The sequence below is a fragment of the Papaver somniferum genome, chromosome 9 (genome assembly GCF_003573695.1).
Source record: "Papaver somniferum cultivar HN1 chromosome 9, ASM357369v1, whole genome shotgun sequence".
Lineage (NCBI taxonomy): Eukaryota > Viridiplantae > Streptophyta > Magnoliopsida > Ranunculales > Papaveraceae > Papaver > Papaver somniferum.
Genome location: NC_039366.1, coordinates 181,157,956 through 181,175,729, shown reverse-complemented (window position 1 = coordinate 181,175,729; position 17,774 = coordinate 181,157,956). Strand labels below are relative to the sequence as shown.

Here is a 17,774-nt window from a genome sequence, read left to right as displayed (position 1 = left end):
TGCTTCTTGTTGCGAGGTGAGGCAGGAATAAAATACTTGATTTTGAGAATCATTTTTCTCGGAATAGTTGGCTTCATTATTTTTAAGCCAACAATCTTTTTCCATGTGATTTAAGTTATCACATTTGGTGCACTTGTACTTGCAATTTTCAGTTGCATGGCCAAACTTTTTGCAAACATTGCAACGGAGATTTGAGGAGTAATTTTTTCCGTACCTTTGATTGTTGTTTCTGTAACCTCCTTTTCCTCTTCCACGTCCGCGGTAGAAATTTTTGGGCCCTTTATTTGATGTCGACCCTTTCTCGTGAGGTGATGTTGATGACGATCCCCCTCTGGAGCTTTCTTTTCTGGCTTCCGTATTTTTCTTTTCACTGAAATTTATTTTTGTTTGAAATGCCTGCTCCAACGGTTGCTCCGCGAACCTATTTATCCTTTTCTCGTGCGCCTCGAGTGAACCCATTAATTCGTGTACCGAGAGATTCGATAAATTTTTGGACTCTTCAATGGCAGCGACGATGTGATCGAATTTGAACGGTAAGCTCCTTAAAATATTTTCTACAACTCTTTTATTTTCTATGGTATCTCCATAACTACTAATTTGATTTACTATACCAGTAACTCTTGAAAAGAAATTCTGGATAGTTTCATTTTCTTTCATAAGTAGATTATCAAAATCTCACCATAAGTTTTGTAGTTTAATGGAGATTACCTTTTCTGATCCTTGGAATGCTACTTTGAGAATATTCCAGGCCTCCTTCGAAGTTTTCGCCACCGAAATTCGAGAAAAAATAGTTTTGCTTACCCCTTGTTGTATAAATAGTAGTGCTTTAGCATCCTTCTTCTTGTTTTCCTTGTACTCCTTTTTCTCTGCATCCGTCCATGACGATAGAGCTTCTGCCGAATCGAGTACCTTATAACCATCTTCTACAAAATCCCATAAGTCTTGTGAAATGAATAATGTTTTCATTTGTAAACTCCAATAATCATAACTCTCACCATCAAAAATTGGAATTAGACTTTGGGCATAATTGAAACCTTGAATACTTTGGTTAAATGCCATGGGTAGAGTTTTAGGATTACTGGGTTAGGTTTGCTCTGATACCAAATTTGTTGGCGCAATGCGGAAATGTGATGGGTTTATGGAAGTGAATTTAGGAAGAGAGGTTGGTTAATTGAATGATAAGTGAGGCTTATATTAATTGGAAATGAAAATGATACAATGGAACTTTAGTGTCGCAACTTTGGCTCACTCAATTTCTTACAAGAAAGTCACTTGGACTTGCACTTATCTATCTAGATCTCACTCTTTCTTTATCTAACTCACATGAGTTTTCAGATGGATTTCAAATGAACCCATCGTCACCTATTTATAGGCTAAGTTGACCGACCAAGAGAATTGTCTAGACACTGAAGATTCTAGACTAATGTGGACTGATTTTACAACAATAGTCTAGAGACTAAATTCTCTGGAGAAACACGTGCCTAAAAACTTGGAAAAATCTAGAGAAAGAATTCTCTAGAAAACTACAGAAGATGCTGGAGAAGGAAGCCCCGTACTCTAGATCTCCCTTTGGGCCGGATAAATCTATTCTTCTGGGCTTTTCATATTTAACCCATATGCACTCTTTAATACCACAAATTAACTTATATTTTTAACAGAAAATAAGTTGTGAGAATCTCACTAGATAAACACAAACACGAACTGGAACAGTTGGTCACGAGCTAAGATAACGAGTTGAACATCGCACGTTTGATTCCCCTCTCACTCACATTTTTTGCATATTTTTCTATAACCCTCGCACAGATGGTTGGGTTGATAGAGTTCGCACAGAAGATCACAGGATCGACTCTCACCACGCTCATATACTACACATTTTTCAGCAGTTGTTCTATTCGTACAGGAAATACAAATTCGCATTGTTGTTCAATTATGCCGCACACCAGTTGATGCACAGATGGTTAATATGGGAAGATGCAAGCTTCATGCACAGATGGTTAATATGGGAAGATGCAAACTTCCAGCATAAATTTTTGCAGATTTTTTTCTAAGAAAGGGTTATCATCGCAGCGAAGCATAATAAGAAGAAAGAAACAACGGAGATATCAAGGGCGATATCAACGCACCAAGAGAAACTCACATCAAGTGAAATAGAGAGCTACAACAAGAAGAAAGAAAATCAAAGAAGCAAAGGAAAAATAATACCTTAATATAAGGCACAAGTGACATCTCAGAATAAGACCTTAATAAAAGGCACCAGAAATGATATTTATTATCAGATTGGCTAGGAATCCAACTGCGGCGTGCAACCTAGTTCGCATACATGCAAGAGGCAAAAGAATACATATAAATAAGACCTATCGCACGTCATAGTCGGAGAACCTAGAAGGCATGACTCAAGGGAAGGCTACACCGACCCCGGAACTTGAGTTGTGGAGATTTGGGGTGAGAACAAACGATGATGACCATCCTAGAGAGATACCTTAAATTTTCAGTCTAAGATATTAATCTTAGATTGAGAGCCTAAGGTGAGAAAGGCTCTCCCAAGGAGTGTAGAAACTCGATCAGGGCGCCGAGGTACACTGTTGAGTCAAGAGTGCCCGGGGCGTCTGGAACGTACCTTGCTATTCTTGACAAGTCCTGACTATGATGCACTCGGTCCGAAGATACCCCACTTAGGGTGCGGTCTTGCTGCCATAAAACCTATAGGTAGTGTATGCGAGACTGCAAAATCAACTGGTTGTTGATACCGGATGGGAAGAGCCATAATCTTAACCCGATAGAGGTAAGCTTCCTTGAAGGGGCAACCAGGGGGAAGATAAGGACGACACCCTCCATTAGGGAGCTGAATTGTGTCAAAAGTCGGCAATGTTATGGGGCTTCTGCTCATGGGAGTATTTAGGCCTGTCACACTGTCTCATAGATATATCCTGAAGAGGCAATAATACAAGAGATAATAAGGCAAGATCAATGGGGCATTGCATGAAAGTGCAAAGACGGCCTGCGATTTTTCCGCCCAGAGGCAAAAGTAAGTCCTTTACTTAGGAAGGCCAATAAGACCTCCGGAGAAAAGAAAAATATGTTTATTTAACTAAATATTTATTTTGCAGGATATCCGAAAAAGGAGTAGCAAAACGAAATTCGCACATGAGCAAAGGAATCGTTAGGCAAAATAAAACCTCATGAGAAAAATAGAACATAAGTTAATATTGTTTTGCAGGAATTGATAAAGAGCGGATAGGCTGCGAAGAAGATCGCATAGTAAATGTGATTGAGGCAAAGCCAAAGAAATAAGGAAAAAGAATAAACAATACAATGCGATACGATGAACTAAGGTAAGTAACTCAACATTATCTATACATTACATGACATAAGCATCGCATACGCATTCATGACATAAGCATTGCATAAGCATTACATGGCATAAGCATCGCATACACATTTCATCGCACAAGTGTTTTCGCTCTATTATTTCGCATAATCAATTTGAAGACATTATACTCAAAGAAGAAAGACGTGAAGATCAATTCGCTCGTCCAATACTTTCTCAAGAGTTCTTCAGTCATAGATAAAAAACAGAGGCAACGATGGATTATCAAGAAAACATTTTTTGTTCTTTATCTTTTCGGTTAGAATCATTTCCAAAGAAGACGCTCATTCATGAATAGCAAGAATTCTCACTAACAATGGAGTAAGAGAAATAGAAGACATGAAATAGGAATCACATCAAAAAAATTTTGCATGATTGATTCGCAATACTTATTATATTTCGAGGATTAGTACTTCTTATACTTCTTCAAGGATACTTCATACTTCATACTTCTTGTACTTCTTCGAGGATACTTCATACTTCGCATACCTCCAGAAATGATACTTCTCAAAGCTTCAGAACTTCACAAAAGAATAGAGGCAAGTACGTACTTTTCAAGACCAGTATTCTTTCGCTCGTTCATTCAACAACAAAGATCAAAGACTATTCCAACATCACGCATCTCGCACCAACGATTATAACAAAGTGGATTTTTCCTTGAATATCACTCTTCAAGCGGTATTCAAGAAAAAAGAGGCAAAATGTAGGATCAAAATATCGCATAGGACAAATCAAGTGTGCGACATTCATATAAGGCTATGCGAGTTCTATCAATATTAGGAGTGCGAGAACGTAGTATGAGCGTGCGATAGTGTCGCATGGCGATTCCGTAAATAGGGGAAATATGAGCTGTACTCCACTACATGTGAGTTGTCATCCACTATGTAAACACCTATATAAAGAGAAAGGCAGGAGAGAAAAAGTGGAATACACTTTTAGGAAAGAGACTCACTTTAGGAAAGAGACACACTTTATATGAGGACACATTCTGTAGAGAGAGAAGGTAGAATTATTATTAGTATTATCTCCTTCTTCTTCCTCCATAAAAACTAGAGCTCCAAATACTCATTAATGGAGTCTTAATTGTAATCCTTATGTAATTCAATAATCATAGTGAAACCTAACCCCGTGGATGTAGATCACATTGATCGAACCACGTAAATCTTGTGTCCAATTTACAATTTTAGCACTTTAATCTTTATTTTGATTGTGAAATAGATTTAGATCTAGGAATAGTTATTGGGGTGTGTTGTAGGATTTTCTACAACTACAATCTTCATCAATTTCCATTGACACCCAATCAGCCAGATTTACAACGGGACTCTTGCTGCCAACGCCAAAGAGAAACGAAAACTGTTCTGAGAAATTAGGGTTTGTTTCTTTATATATGGGCCGAACTGAGGAAATTTACTGTAAGAGGCGTACTCGCGCTGTAGGGTCGTCTGATGTGTTTTGCTAGGGATTAGGGGTGTACAACCGACGGATGCGGATTAGGGGTCACCCGTTTCCAATCCGTCAAAGTTGCGGATTTGGAAAATCCAATCGTGTCGGGCTAAATTACTTACGGATTTAACATCTGCGTATCAATGAGTGGTAAGGACCGGATGCGGATTAGTTGTGGATTTAGACAAAAAAATATTATATGAATGGAGTGCAAGATAAAAAGGACGGAAGAAACGTATAACAACTATGGTGCGGGTGAATCCGCGGATTTCAAAATCCAATCACAACCAAAACGCTAAATGTGCGGATTTGAGAATCCCACTCGTGTTCATCCCATATATCTTGCGGATTAGGTTTTATCCACAATTTTGCGGCCGAATACGGATGAAATCCGCGGTTGCTCACCCCTATTAGGGATGATCGGTTAGATAAAAAAAATGGCCACATTTCAGTCCATGCACGGTGAAAGCTAGATGTAATGAAAATAGTAAATATTATTTCAATAAAATATGTGCAATTTTTTCATTTTTTTCGGCAGCAAACCCACATGGGCAGAAATTCATATGGGCACTTTGGAGGAAAAAATTTCATATCAATTTTTTAAATTATGGTTTGAGAAATTTGCTGATTCATTCAGGAAACTCGACTAAGTTTATCCTGTAGTCCAACGCCAAAATACAGTTAACTGGAGGTCCAAAAAATATTTGAAACTGTAAGATTACTTGACTACTCTCACCATTCACGTGTGGACAGTCATATCTCTTTCTTCTTCTTTATTTTTTCAAACAAAATTCTTCATTGTTTTCATCTACAGATGAAAACTTCTTCTTTCTTTTCAATCAACAACACCAACAACAAAATCAACCAAAAACACATGCTTAGTCATCTCTAAAAATCGATTATTATCAATAACAAAAACCAAAATCTCCAATCAATCTTGTTCAGCAAACCTTAACTCAATTTTCAGCAACTCTAATGATAAGTGCGTAATTCATATGATTTTAGTGTCCATTCCATACTTGTTTTAGCGATTATTCTTGCATCTATTCTTGTTATTACTCTTGTTTTCTATTATTTGTCTCTATTAGGTGAGTCATCCAAAAAGGAGCTACAAAGTGCTAAAAAGAGCTCTGAAGAGAAGTATTCAGAGTATCCAAGTGCCCAAGTGATGTAGTATATCTCTACATTACCAAGTCCAAGAGAAGTTGAAGAAGTGCGACGAAAATGAGCAAAATGCTCAAAATCAAGAGACGGGCCAAAGACCGAAATTAACTCATTTAAATTCAGGATTTCTCATCACCATCTTGAAGATAATTCAATTACATAAAAAAAATATAACAAAAATAATGAGGTCATTCCGAGTTCGGAAGAAGAAACAGCCAAAACAAATTTTATCAAATACCGATTCGCAAACGGGACTAGCTGAATTTTCAGTTCGCAAACTGGGTATACAAACGAGATTACCAGGATTTTATTGAAAGTATGGTTCACAAACAGGTATGCGAACCGTGAAGGCCAAATTTCCCGAACTATGTTTAGGGTTATTCTTTACCATTTAGGTCGGTTTCCGGAACCGACTAGGATTTTTTATTTTATTTTTATAATCAAAGGCCTTCAAAAAGGCTAATAGTCCCCCTCAACTGTTGGTGCAAGCCAAGCAGGAGGCACAAACCAGTACGTAGAGGCTTTCTTATGTTTTTCCCATTGAGCTAACTCATGAGCGACAGAATTACAAATTCTATGTTGAAAACTAAAGATACAAGCAGACAGTTTAGAAGAAAACAACTTAATGTCTTTAAAAATGGCATATGTCCTAGGATCACCATCAAAAGAACCAGAAGAAAATTGTTCCACCAACTTTTTAGCATCACTTTCTATGATTAAATGAGTCATCTTCTGATCCACTGCTTTTTTGAGAACTCCCCAGATAGCTCTGGCTTCCACTTCTTCTGCAGATGAAACTTCAAACACCATAGCAGCACAGAAAGAGGCCTTGCTTGTAAAGTTTCTCATCACATAGCCTGCACCATTATATCCAGTAATGTCATCAAAGGCTCCATCTGTGTTGCATTTTATCCATCCAAACAAAGGGGGCATCCATTTGTGACTTAGAGAAATAGGGGTAGTAAGAGTAGCAATAGTGGTAGTTTTCCTAGTGAGAAGCATAGCTTTAGCTCTTTCTAAGACAGAAGTATGATTTTCAGACACATTTTGAAAAACCAAATTGTTTCTACTAGTCCAAAGAGACCACATGATGGCAACAAAGAGACTTTGAGAGTCATCAGGCAATCTGGAGTTTTGATCCGAAGCCAGAACATGAGCTACTGATGAAATTTTTTTTGAGAAAAGAAAGAGGTGTTTATGCAAAAACTAGACAAAAAAAAGACCTTAGAAGCAAAAGGGCACAAAACCAAAGTATGCATTATGTTTTCAAGAGGATCCTTGCACCTAGCACATTCAACAGAATGCATAGGCATTCTAGTGTGAAGGACAGTTCTAGCAGGTAAGGCATTTTTCGCAGCTTTCCAGAGGAATAATTGAATTCTGTAAGGAACTCTAATTTTCCAAATATGCAACTAAAGAATTTTATAGGGAGAGGGTTTGATGCCTCTGAGTCCCAAATAGGCATATTTTGAAGAAAATTTACCATTCTTTGAAAGATCCCAAGCCCTCCTATCAGGAGTGCAAAGCTGGCTTAAGGGAATATTGACAATCTCATTAACAGAAGCATCATCGAAATGAGTAATGAGTCTAGAAACATTCCATGTTCTAGTATTATCATTAATGAAATAATCAACTTTAATACTAGGGTCAGGAGGGGTAAGAGGGTTGGGGTTAGCTGAGCCCAAAGTTGGAATCCATCATCACACCAAGGGTCAATAAACTTTCTATCACCAACAATCCAGGAAATAAAAGGTTTTATCAGCTCCTTAATAGCATGTAAGCATTTCCAGGTCCAAGAACACTTGTCAGGGCACTTAGCATTCAGAATATCAGTTCTAGGGAAATATCTAGCTTTTAAAATCTTGGCTAGCATGCAATCAGGATTTTCAATAATATTCCAGACATTCCTAACTAACATAGCAAGATTGTTTATTTCAGCTTTTCTGAATCCCAAACCACCTTCATATTTAGGAGAGCATAGAATATCCCAACCCAAAAGGTGAAGTTTCCTATCTTTTGGATCCAGAGTCTCTCCCCGCCAAAATTTGCAGAGGTGAGCATCCATTTGTCTGCAAAGATGTTGTGGGATTAAGAAAGCCCCCATCTGAAAAAGAGGAATGGCTTTCCCACTATGTTTAACCAAAGTAGTTCTAGCATCCTGAGAAAGGAGTTTATGAAGTCAGACAGTAATTCTGGCATCCACAGCTTGGAGAATACCCATATGGGTTTGAATTTTAGAAGCTTGGAAAACAGTAGGAGTACCAAGATACTTTTATCCTAAATCTCTGCTTTGAATCTCTAGAATGTTAGCCAAAAGGGCCTTCCTATGTTCAGGGATTCTTCTACTGAATAAAATACCAGACTTATCAAAATTAATTTCCTGCCCAGAAGCTAGGCGGTACTTTTGGAGATAGTTTTTTATGGCAGTGAAATTTTTTATGGTAGCAGTAGTGAATAGAAGAGAGTCATCAGCAAACAGAAGATGGGTCATCTCAGGGGCATTTTTACAAATTTTTATACCTCTCAGAGTACCATTCCTTTGAAGATTATCTATGTAAGAGGAGAGAGCCTCTGCACAGGTAATATAGAGGTAAGGGGAAGAGGATCCCATTGCCTTAGACCTCTTTCAGGTTGGAAAAAACCAGTAGGGATGCCATTTAACAGAACAGAATAGGAAACAGTTAGAGTTTTTTCTATATCAAAAACCTAGGGATTACCCCTTTAGTGGGAAACCTCCATTATTCATCTTCTTTGTAATATGAGTAGCTAAATCCTTTGTTAATTAAGGATGAATTCAATGTTCTAAGCGTTAAGCTTTACCAGTAATACAAATCTTTTCGAAGTTTTAATCATCATCGTTTGTTTTCACCAATTCTAGGTTTTATGATTGATTTATTAGATTGTTTGGAGTGCATGCTAGATTAATCTATTGATTATTTTATTGCTAGTAAAGGGTTAGGATATACGTGTAATTGTTGAATAACCCTTACAAAAGTAGAGAATGTGAGATATCGCAGAGGGATTATGCGGAGAAATCGTGTGTGAAGACAACACTAGTAAGTGGACCTTTCGCTAAGAGTCTAACTGATAGGATCAACCTAAGCTCACATCACTTAAAGCTTCTGATTGGGTTACACCTTTAATGTGCTACCACTTGGTGGTTCAGTTGGATAAAACTTGATATGCGAGCGCTTCGGTATCCAGTTACACAAGGAACTTGGGGGATAACACTTCTCTAGCTGTTATTCTATGGTTGGTAATGAATGGTTCTAACATACGATAGATAAGTATTTTAATCTTTGTTAACGCTTGGTAACGTTGAAGGATTCATTGATCATCTCTTTTATTTATTATTATCTTTATATTGATCTTACAACCAATCCCACTTGTTATTTACTTTATTTTGCTGATACAAATAACCTATCAATTACATATCCCTCTGTGGGAAGGATCCCTACTACCGATGTATTACTAGTTAATTGATGAGCATATATTGATTAATTTGATTGCACCTGCGACACGCATAAAATTTTGGCGTTGCTGTCGGGGAGCAGTTGCTAATTGATTTGTTATTTGTTTAGCTTGTTTGTTGTTGTTTTTTTTTTACATTTTTTTTTATTTTCTCTTTTACTCTTGTGAATCGTCATGTTTCCTTACAGAAACAACATGTATGGAGCACAAGATCAGACATATGACAGTGGTAATCAATACGATTTTCAATCTTATTATCATGACAACTACCAACCATACCATGAATACAATCAAAACCAATTTTTTGGTCATGATCACAAACCCACAGAACCTTTTGGTTATTCTCATACATATCGACAGCCTTATGACGGGTATGTAAGTGAACAACCACAAGGATGGGAGGGTAGTTATGCTTCTAATCATGATTTTTCTAGTCTGGCATATATGATGCAGCATTATATATATGAAATGGACCATCACATTAAAAGGATATAGATGAGCGCAACCAGACTATGGATAATTATGCATGTAGTCCTACTTTCCCAAGTGTTGAAAAACGAATGCGTATCGTGATAGACGAAAATAACAAAAAGACGGAAGATACACTCCAAGAACATCAAATGAATATGGATATCATGAGTTATCGCATTGCTAAAATCGGTGAATAAAGGAATGAGGAAGAAGTATGGCGTCAAAACCAAAACAATTATGTATTCCTATGGATGACAAAAAATATTTTGAGGATGAGCAACCTTTTGAAAGTCCTTGCAACAATGATACAACTATTCCATCTCCGGATCTTTATAATGATCATTTACCTATTCAAAAAGAGGAGATTTGGTATGACATATCTATTGTTATGAATGGTGTAACATACTCAAACAGAGATATTAAAAGTTGCATTAATTAATTAGACTTATTAGGAGAGGATTCCGATGATAAGATTGTTGAAGAGATTGAGATTGAGAATGAAACCAAATTGATTGAACTCGTGTAGGACCCAATTGAGCTTGTCAAGGAACATAATGATGCTTAGATTTCGGTTGAAGCAAAAATTAAAAGCTCGATAGAAGACCAGGGTATACTTGAGGTAAATAATTCACTATGAGATAATTACGAATGAGAATCTGGTACAAGGTTTGTCTAACCTTTTGCTTAATTATATATCTATTGATCCTTTATCTTTAATCGAAGTAGCTTCGCAAAGAGTTCTTAACCCAACTTGTAGGAAAACACCTCACTTGGGATTGGCGTTGAGTGCTTCCAATATTTTAACGGATTATGTTTCTTCTAAGTATCCACCACTTGATGTGTTTGATTCGAGTATTGTGCAGGTTCACCAAGATGAGGAACCTTTTGAAGTTCCTAAATTTTACGTTCTTTATCCACTTTCGTGTATAGAAAGGACTAAGTATTGGGGAAACTTCAATAAGGTGATAGCTTTGCTATTTGTATTTTATTCTAATGATTTTGTGAAGCTATTATTTGAACTGCAGATTGTTGTTTAGAAGGATTACAAAATTTTCATATTATTGGTGTACAGACGATAACAACAACGTCGGGCTGACGACGTTAAACCAAGCGCTACATGGGAGGAAACCCATTGGTTTTGTATCTCTATCTCTATCTCTATCCCTTTTATTTTTATTTTTCTTAATTTTGGATATCATATCTTGCATTCTCATCTTAGATTTTACAATGTCCTATTTTTAAAATGAAAATTTTGACGAACAATATACTCGTCAGAAGATTTTGACTGCGTTCTTGTCACCAAAATAGCTCTTGAGACTTCATACGGAGTCCGATTTGAGTGGTTGACCCAAAATTTTAAAGAGGACATACTCACCTTTATTTCCAAAAAGAAAATTTGAATTCGGAGTTTGTTAAGTTGGACCGATCGGCCCAGACATTTGAGTTTCGGTATTTTTCCAGAACTTTTTCAGATTGCATGTTTGTCAGTCTGGATGTCATAGCTTTTAGACTGTTTATCGAAAATTTGTGCCCTTTTGACACCTCATAGAAAAGATGTAGTCTATTAACTTTCGTTTAGGATGTATTTCCTAGTTCTCTACCCATTTGTACAGTTTTTGAGTTTTTCCAGGTTGTTATGTCAGAAATCAAAATTTTCAGTTTTGACCATTGAGGACAATGTTGAGTTTAAGTGTGGGGGAATAGTTAAGCATGTTTGGTTAGTATATTATTTCACTATTCACTTTGTTAAGCCATTTTTAGTGTGCAAAAAAATAAAATAAATAATAATAATAATAATTTCTTGCATACTTGAGACTTCATCTTTTGGAGTTAATTATGAGCTGTTTAAGATGATATTAGAACTTATGAGCTGTTTAGGTTGAAACAATTCTGACGGCTATAGCTTGATTCTCACTTTATCGTTCTACAATCATTAATTATATACGTTCATAATTGAATACGAAACTCATATGCTAGAAATAGCATGGTAGTTGTTTGAAAGATTAGTCCTCGCAATTTATCATTATTGAAGCAGTTATATGTTTCTCTAAGTGATTTGGTGGGGTGCTGGTACTGTCATGGATGTTGTAGCAAGGTAATCATTGGTTGAGTATATAAAAGCCCCATAGACAATTGTATTTTGCTCATAAAGAGTGAGCCAAAAAAAAATAATCAGGCTCCTCTTCATACTTCGACATTTATTAATAATACAAAGAGAAGGTTCTCCCTGTCTCCGTCGCCTAAACAAGCGTGGAATGCGGGATGGATCCATGGGAACTAATCATGTAGTGGATGAAATGAGTGAAACCTATCATCATTATTTAGCAAGTCAAAAAGACTCGATGAGGTTCTCGACACTTGGATAGCAGTATGTGTGTGTTTTCTCTGTCTCCGTCACCTAAACAAGTGTGGAACGCAACATCCATGGGAACTATCACATATTTGCTGAAAAGAGACATGCGCTTAGAGTATCTAATCATGTTGTCGAGTTGAATGGGTGCTTACCTCGACTATTGTGCTAAATATATATATATATATAAATCCCTTGACGACATCCTTACAAGTATTGTGGGTAACATCTTTCACTTTAGTCAACATTTGCACACTTCATTATTCTATCTCCATTCTCTTATCTATCCATGTGATTTCAGTGAGCGAGTGTTGCAGAAAAAATGTTAAAAAATTGCAACAAGTACAATGACTATCTTAGTAGAGTTTTGCAATCAGGTTGAATGTCACACGCAAGTAATTGCTTGTGTGTGATAATTGGAATGTGTGTGGGATGTAATTTAGCTAAAGAACATATGTAGGCTGATTATCTTATTAGGTACTACTTTGTGTCTATCCTTAGCAGTTCTTCCAAGCGAGAAATTGGAGTAGGTTTTATGGGTATACCTCTCGTAAACCCTCACGAGACTATAACTCGTCCACTAAGGACACCTAAGGGTTTAAAGGCATGATTGATCCACTTGAATCAATTCATGAACAATATAGCCATAATTAGACACATGCATTAATGAAGCAAAAGGCCCTTGTGAAAACTAGAAAGAAGTGTTTCTAGTGCGGGTGTTAAACCTAGTCTGAATGCAATTTCCATGAGTTTTACAAAGATTGTATGTTCATGAATGAAGGCAGTTTAACATCTACTTATTTTATCAAAGCAAGCTTATCAGATCTGTAGTCAGAAACATACCGCGTGGACGAATTTTTGAAAAGAATGTAACAATGAGATTCATCCCATATGCAACCTTGTCATTTTCGAGGTCCTTCAAACCACCCATCCTAGGTTGCATTTATGGGGCTTTTTTTTCTGCAGTCACGTAAAGAACGTCCTTTCATTAGCAAGACGGAGAATGCAGACATGATATACTAGTATGAAAATGCTATAAAATGTATGCATAATATACTAGCAAGAAAATGCTAGAAAGGGTGAAAGATTCATACACTGGGAGTGGTGCTTTGGGTCTAGTTCCTACTTTATGCAAACCCTTATTAGAATTACAAATGGCAGTGAAATAAAAGTTTGAAGACATGTAAAACAGACAACCATTGGCGAACACCCCAAAAACAAATTATGACACTTACTCTCGGATACGTCTGAAACTTTATGAATCATGATTTTGTTTTCTAAGCAAATGATGGATGAACCAAATATTTTGTGGTTGAAAATGATAAGGGATATTACAGAATCTCCGAATTAACTTGTCATTTCGAGTTTAAGAAGACACAATGCCAATAGACTGAACTACGTGAAAAAAAATGTGAAAATGCTCTGAAGTGTAGTCTTCCACTCCACCATGAAAATCAATTGCATGATTCCATCGGTAAACTGTACAGGACAATAGAGGTTCGAAAGTCTTGAGATAGCATACTAAAGTTGACTAGTCGTATCATTTTAAAGGTTTATAAATACTACGTCGTGGCAGCAATAAGTGCACACAAATGCTACTGGAAAGCACACTACGACAATTGTACTGTACCTCATGCGTACCTGCACAAAGCGGAACATGCCAGACAACACCACTTTTGTTGAAGTTTCAGCGGAAGTATTGACATGATCGGTATTCAAATAGCAACAGATGAAATTCCTTCACCGGCCTAGTATAAAATTTTCAGAGCAACACACAGTTTCATTCTTCTCGGAGCAGATTGGGATTGGTTTATCCAAAGTTGTGAATAGAGATACGAAACCCAGTACTACAGAGTTGTCGTTGGTTTATCAAGAGAGCAAACTGAAAAGTATTAATGGCTCCATTAATATAAGAATCATTGAGTACATTAATGGGAGATATCCCTCCAAGTTCCAAAGTACACTACAAAATAGAAGGCCTCTTTGGGGCGGCTAAAAAACGTCTCAAAAGGCCTAAAAACCGTCCCAAGAGGTATTTGTGACGGTTTTCTATCCGTCTCTCATTCTACCGTCACTAATACTTTTTGGTCATACTTTCTTTTATGGACGGCCCAAAAATAGTCTTAAATTAATTATTCCGTGACCAATAGGAACGGTCAGCCCATGGGCGTTCCAAATAACCCTCTCTAAAGACGGTTTTGGAAAAAATGACCGTCCCTAGAAACCACCTGTTTTGTAGTGATAGCTTGCTGAAAATTCGTTTTATGATCAATTTCTTCCACCTCATTTCCAAGTTTGTCCAGCTCTTCTTGTTTATTGGTGTTATCTTTACTATTTTGCTTTACGGCATCCATATGCTTCACTTTTGAACGTCTGTGATAAACAATGAGTTTTTTTTAACATGAAGCAAATCCATTATTAATGCATCTCGATACCCAGAAAAAATTGAAACTGTCCAATGAGTTGTGTAGTGTAACGTCTTCTTATCTTCGAGGGTCATAAAGGCTTTAAGAGTGACAAAATTATAAGAGAAACCATAGATATTGTGAGCATAATAATCTCAGACACCATTGTAGTGGGTAGCACTCTTATCCAAAGTCTTAAACTTTCTAAGAAGCTCATAATTTGTAGTGGACAGAACCAGTTTGATCCACTTGAATCAAGTCATGAACAATATAGCCACGATTTGCCAAGATTTCATTTCTTATAAATTATTGTTTTAAGTTCATGAACTACCGATTTGAGATATCACCAGTTTGAGTACGCGTACGGGTATGCGTACCTTAGCTACCAGACTTGAGTTTATAAACTCAGCAGAAATTCTAGGTTCGAAAACTTCTGTGAGTACGCGTACGGGTACGCGTACCTAAGGTGACTGGTTTACAAGTTTGCAAACATACAAACTCCAGCAGAAATTTTCGGTATGAAAACTTCCGTGGGTACGCGTACGGGTACGCATACTCAACCTGTCTCCTTCACCAATACCGCATGCACAAATATGCACGCACTTGGTTTCTGTCACATGGATTTATACACTAATGTGTGAACACACTATATATGCTTATATCCATAGATGGTATTCTCAACTCTACATTTCAATCTTTGAAACATTCTTCTATAATGTTATAACAATCGTTATTCACGACTATCCTCATCAAAGTTATTTTCAAGACTGAAACGTCTTCATGCCTTGCGTCACGGGTAAAGATGAAAATGGTTAAAGCAAAAGCTTACCAACACATATTTCGAGAAAAATATAGGCGAGTAAACTCGGCTCGAAATAGCAAATGTGTATGTATGAAAACTATCATACTTATACGACTTTGTCTCAAGAGTAGGAGATAGAATAGACTTTTGAGTGATAGATAAATTCAAGTCTCCACATACCTTTTAGTCGGATGAAGTTCCACTTGTTCCTAGAGTATTTCTTCATCTTTGCAAGATGATCGCCATGGAGTCTGGAGCTTAACTACACTTAACTATCCTAGACCGAGACTTAGTCATAAGTAAACTAGAAATCAAGATATATAGTTTTGATCACTAGTATTGACAAACATGCTTGATATAGCAACGCATGCGAGTTCGACCGAGCAATGCTCTAACACAACCCAATGATACTGAAAGTATTGTCCAAGTGGGTATATCAAAGACACTCTACTAAAGATATTATTGGAGATGCCAATGCCAGAGTTATGACTCGAAGAGAACTTCAGAATGTCTGTCACTATTCATGTTTTTTTATCTTCAATAGAACCAAAAAATATTGAGGAAGCACTCTGTGAACCAGCTTGGGTAAACTTTATGCATGAGGAACTCAATCAGTTTAAAAGGCAAGAAGTGTGGGAACTTGTTCCAAAACCAGCATGAGTAAACATTGTTGGAACTAAGTGATCCACAAGAACAAATCAGACGAATTCGGAACAATTGTCAGAAACAAAGACAGGCTTGTTGCTCAAGGATATTATCAAATTGGAGGTATTGATTTTGATTAAACTTTTGCTCATGTTGCTCGTTTAGAATCAATTAGACTTTTACTTGCTTATGCCTGTTATCTTAAGATAAACTGTTTCAAATGGAAAGATGTTTGGATCCATAGTCTAGGTAAGCAAGTGCCTTATGATAAGTCCTTTAGTAACATAAATAAAGTTTCCCAACTTACTGACAATGATACAAAGTATTGGAATCTTAATATGTTACAGACATTGTTTCATATTCATATTGTTGAGCAGATTTTAGAAATAAGAATTCCAATGGTAGGTAAGGATCAGGTTAGATGGCTGGGTACTAGAAATGGCAATTTCTCTGTAAAATCTGCTTATAACATGATATTGCAAGAATCCCTTAATGGGAGGAATATAAATGTCCCTAGCTTCCCATGGAAGAAGTTGTGGAAAGTTCAACTTCCACCTAAAGTTCTTCATTTTATATGGAGAATTATGCACAATTGTTTAGCTACTAGAGATAAACTTCACAAGGTGGTCAGTAATATTAATCATGCTTGTCCTTTGTGTACTGTTAACATTTGCTAATTGACTATCATGTATCTCAAAGATATTGTTTTGTGCTTGATTATACTATATTAGGAACAAATACAAATGTTAATCTTTGTAATTGGTTAACTGTTTTATTGAATGCTAACAATTTCTGGGATCGGATAATGCAGGCTACGATCAGGTATATATGTTGTGTTCTTTGGTGGATCTGGAAGCACAGATGTGTTTCTTTATTTGAAAACAAACATCTTAATACTTCCTACTTTATAACGTCAGTAAAGGAACTTAGTGGTGATTGTGAAAGTGCAATATCTCCAGTTACAGCCTCAATATCAGATAATGAAAATATTAGATGGAATCCTCCATCTAAAAATTATCTTAAGCTGAATTTTGATGCTTCCTTTATATCATATAATCAACCTATAAGAGTTGGACTAATTTTGCGCAATGATGAGGGTACATTCTGTGAATCCAAATGAGGGACTGTAAAAGGAGTAGATGAAGAACAAGTTGAAGTTGTTGCTGCTCTAGAAGCCATGAAGTGGTCTAAGGAAAAGAATATCCAGTTCCTTGAATTTGAAGGAGATTGTATGAATGTAGTGAATGTTATTAATGGCGGTTTAGGGTCAATAAAATGGACAACAAATAGTGTTGTTCAAGAAGTATTTTGATTTTTAATTTTCACATTGGTGTTATAGTTATGGTAAGAGAGAAGCTAACGATGTAGCGAATACTCTAGCAAAAAAACCTAGAATCAATTTTAGCAATGTCTGTTACGATGAATTGATGATACACCAGTATTCCTAACTGAGAAACTGGAAAAGGATAAACTTATGTAACATAGTTTTATGAATAAATTCTATAAAAAAAATATAAAAAGAAATGAATCTGTCAATGCGGGTTAGCATTCATTGTGTATCAATGTATAAAATAGGCTGCCTTAGATATCGATTTTTGTTAAAGGGAGAGCAAAAAGCGATCCGAGGAGAGCGAAAGTCATAGTCGACTCGCTAAA

The 17,774-nt window shown here is 36.6% G+C and overlaps 1 protein-coding gene across 1 annotated transcript; it reads right to left on the bottom strand.

Moving 5' to 3' along the window:
* Positions 1–6,433: 6,433 nt before the first annotated feature.
* Positions 6,434–8,585, bottom strand: LOC113312943. The gene is made up of 3 exons (XM_026561676.1): positions 8,295–8,585; positions 7,710–8,132; positions 6,434–7,180 (listed from the first exon to the last, which is right to left on the bottom strand). Exons 1-3 carry the CDS (start codon positions 8,583–8,585, stop codon positions 6,434–6,436), a joined length of 1,461 nt encoding a protein of 486 aa, XP_026417461.1.
* Positions 8,586–17,774: the final 9,189 nt, after the last annotated feature.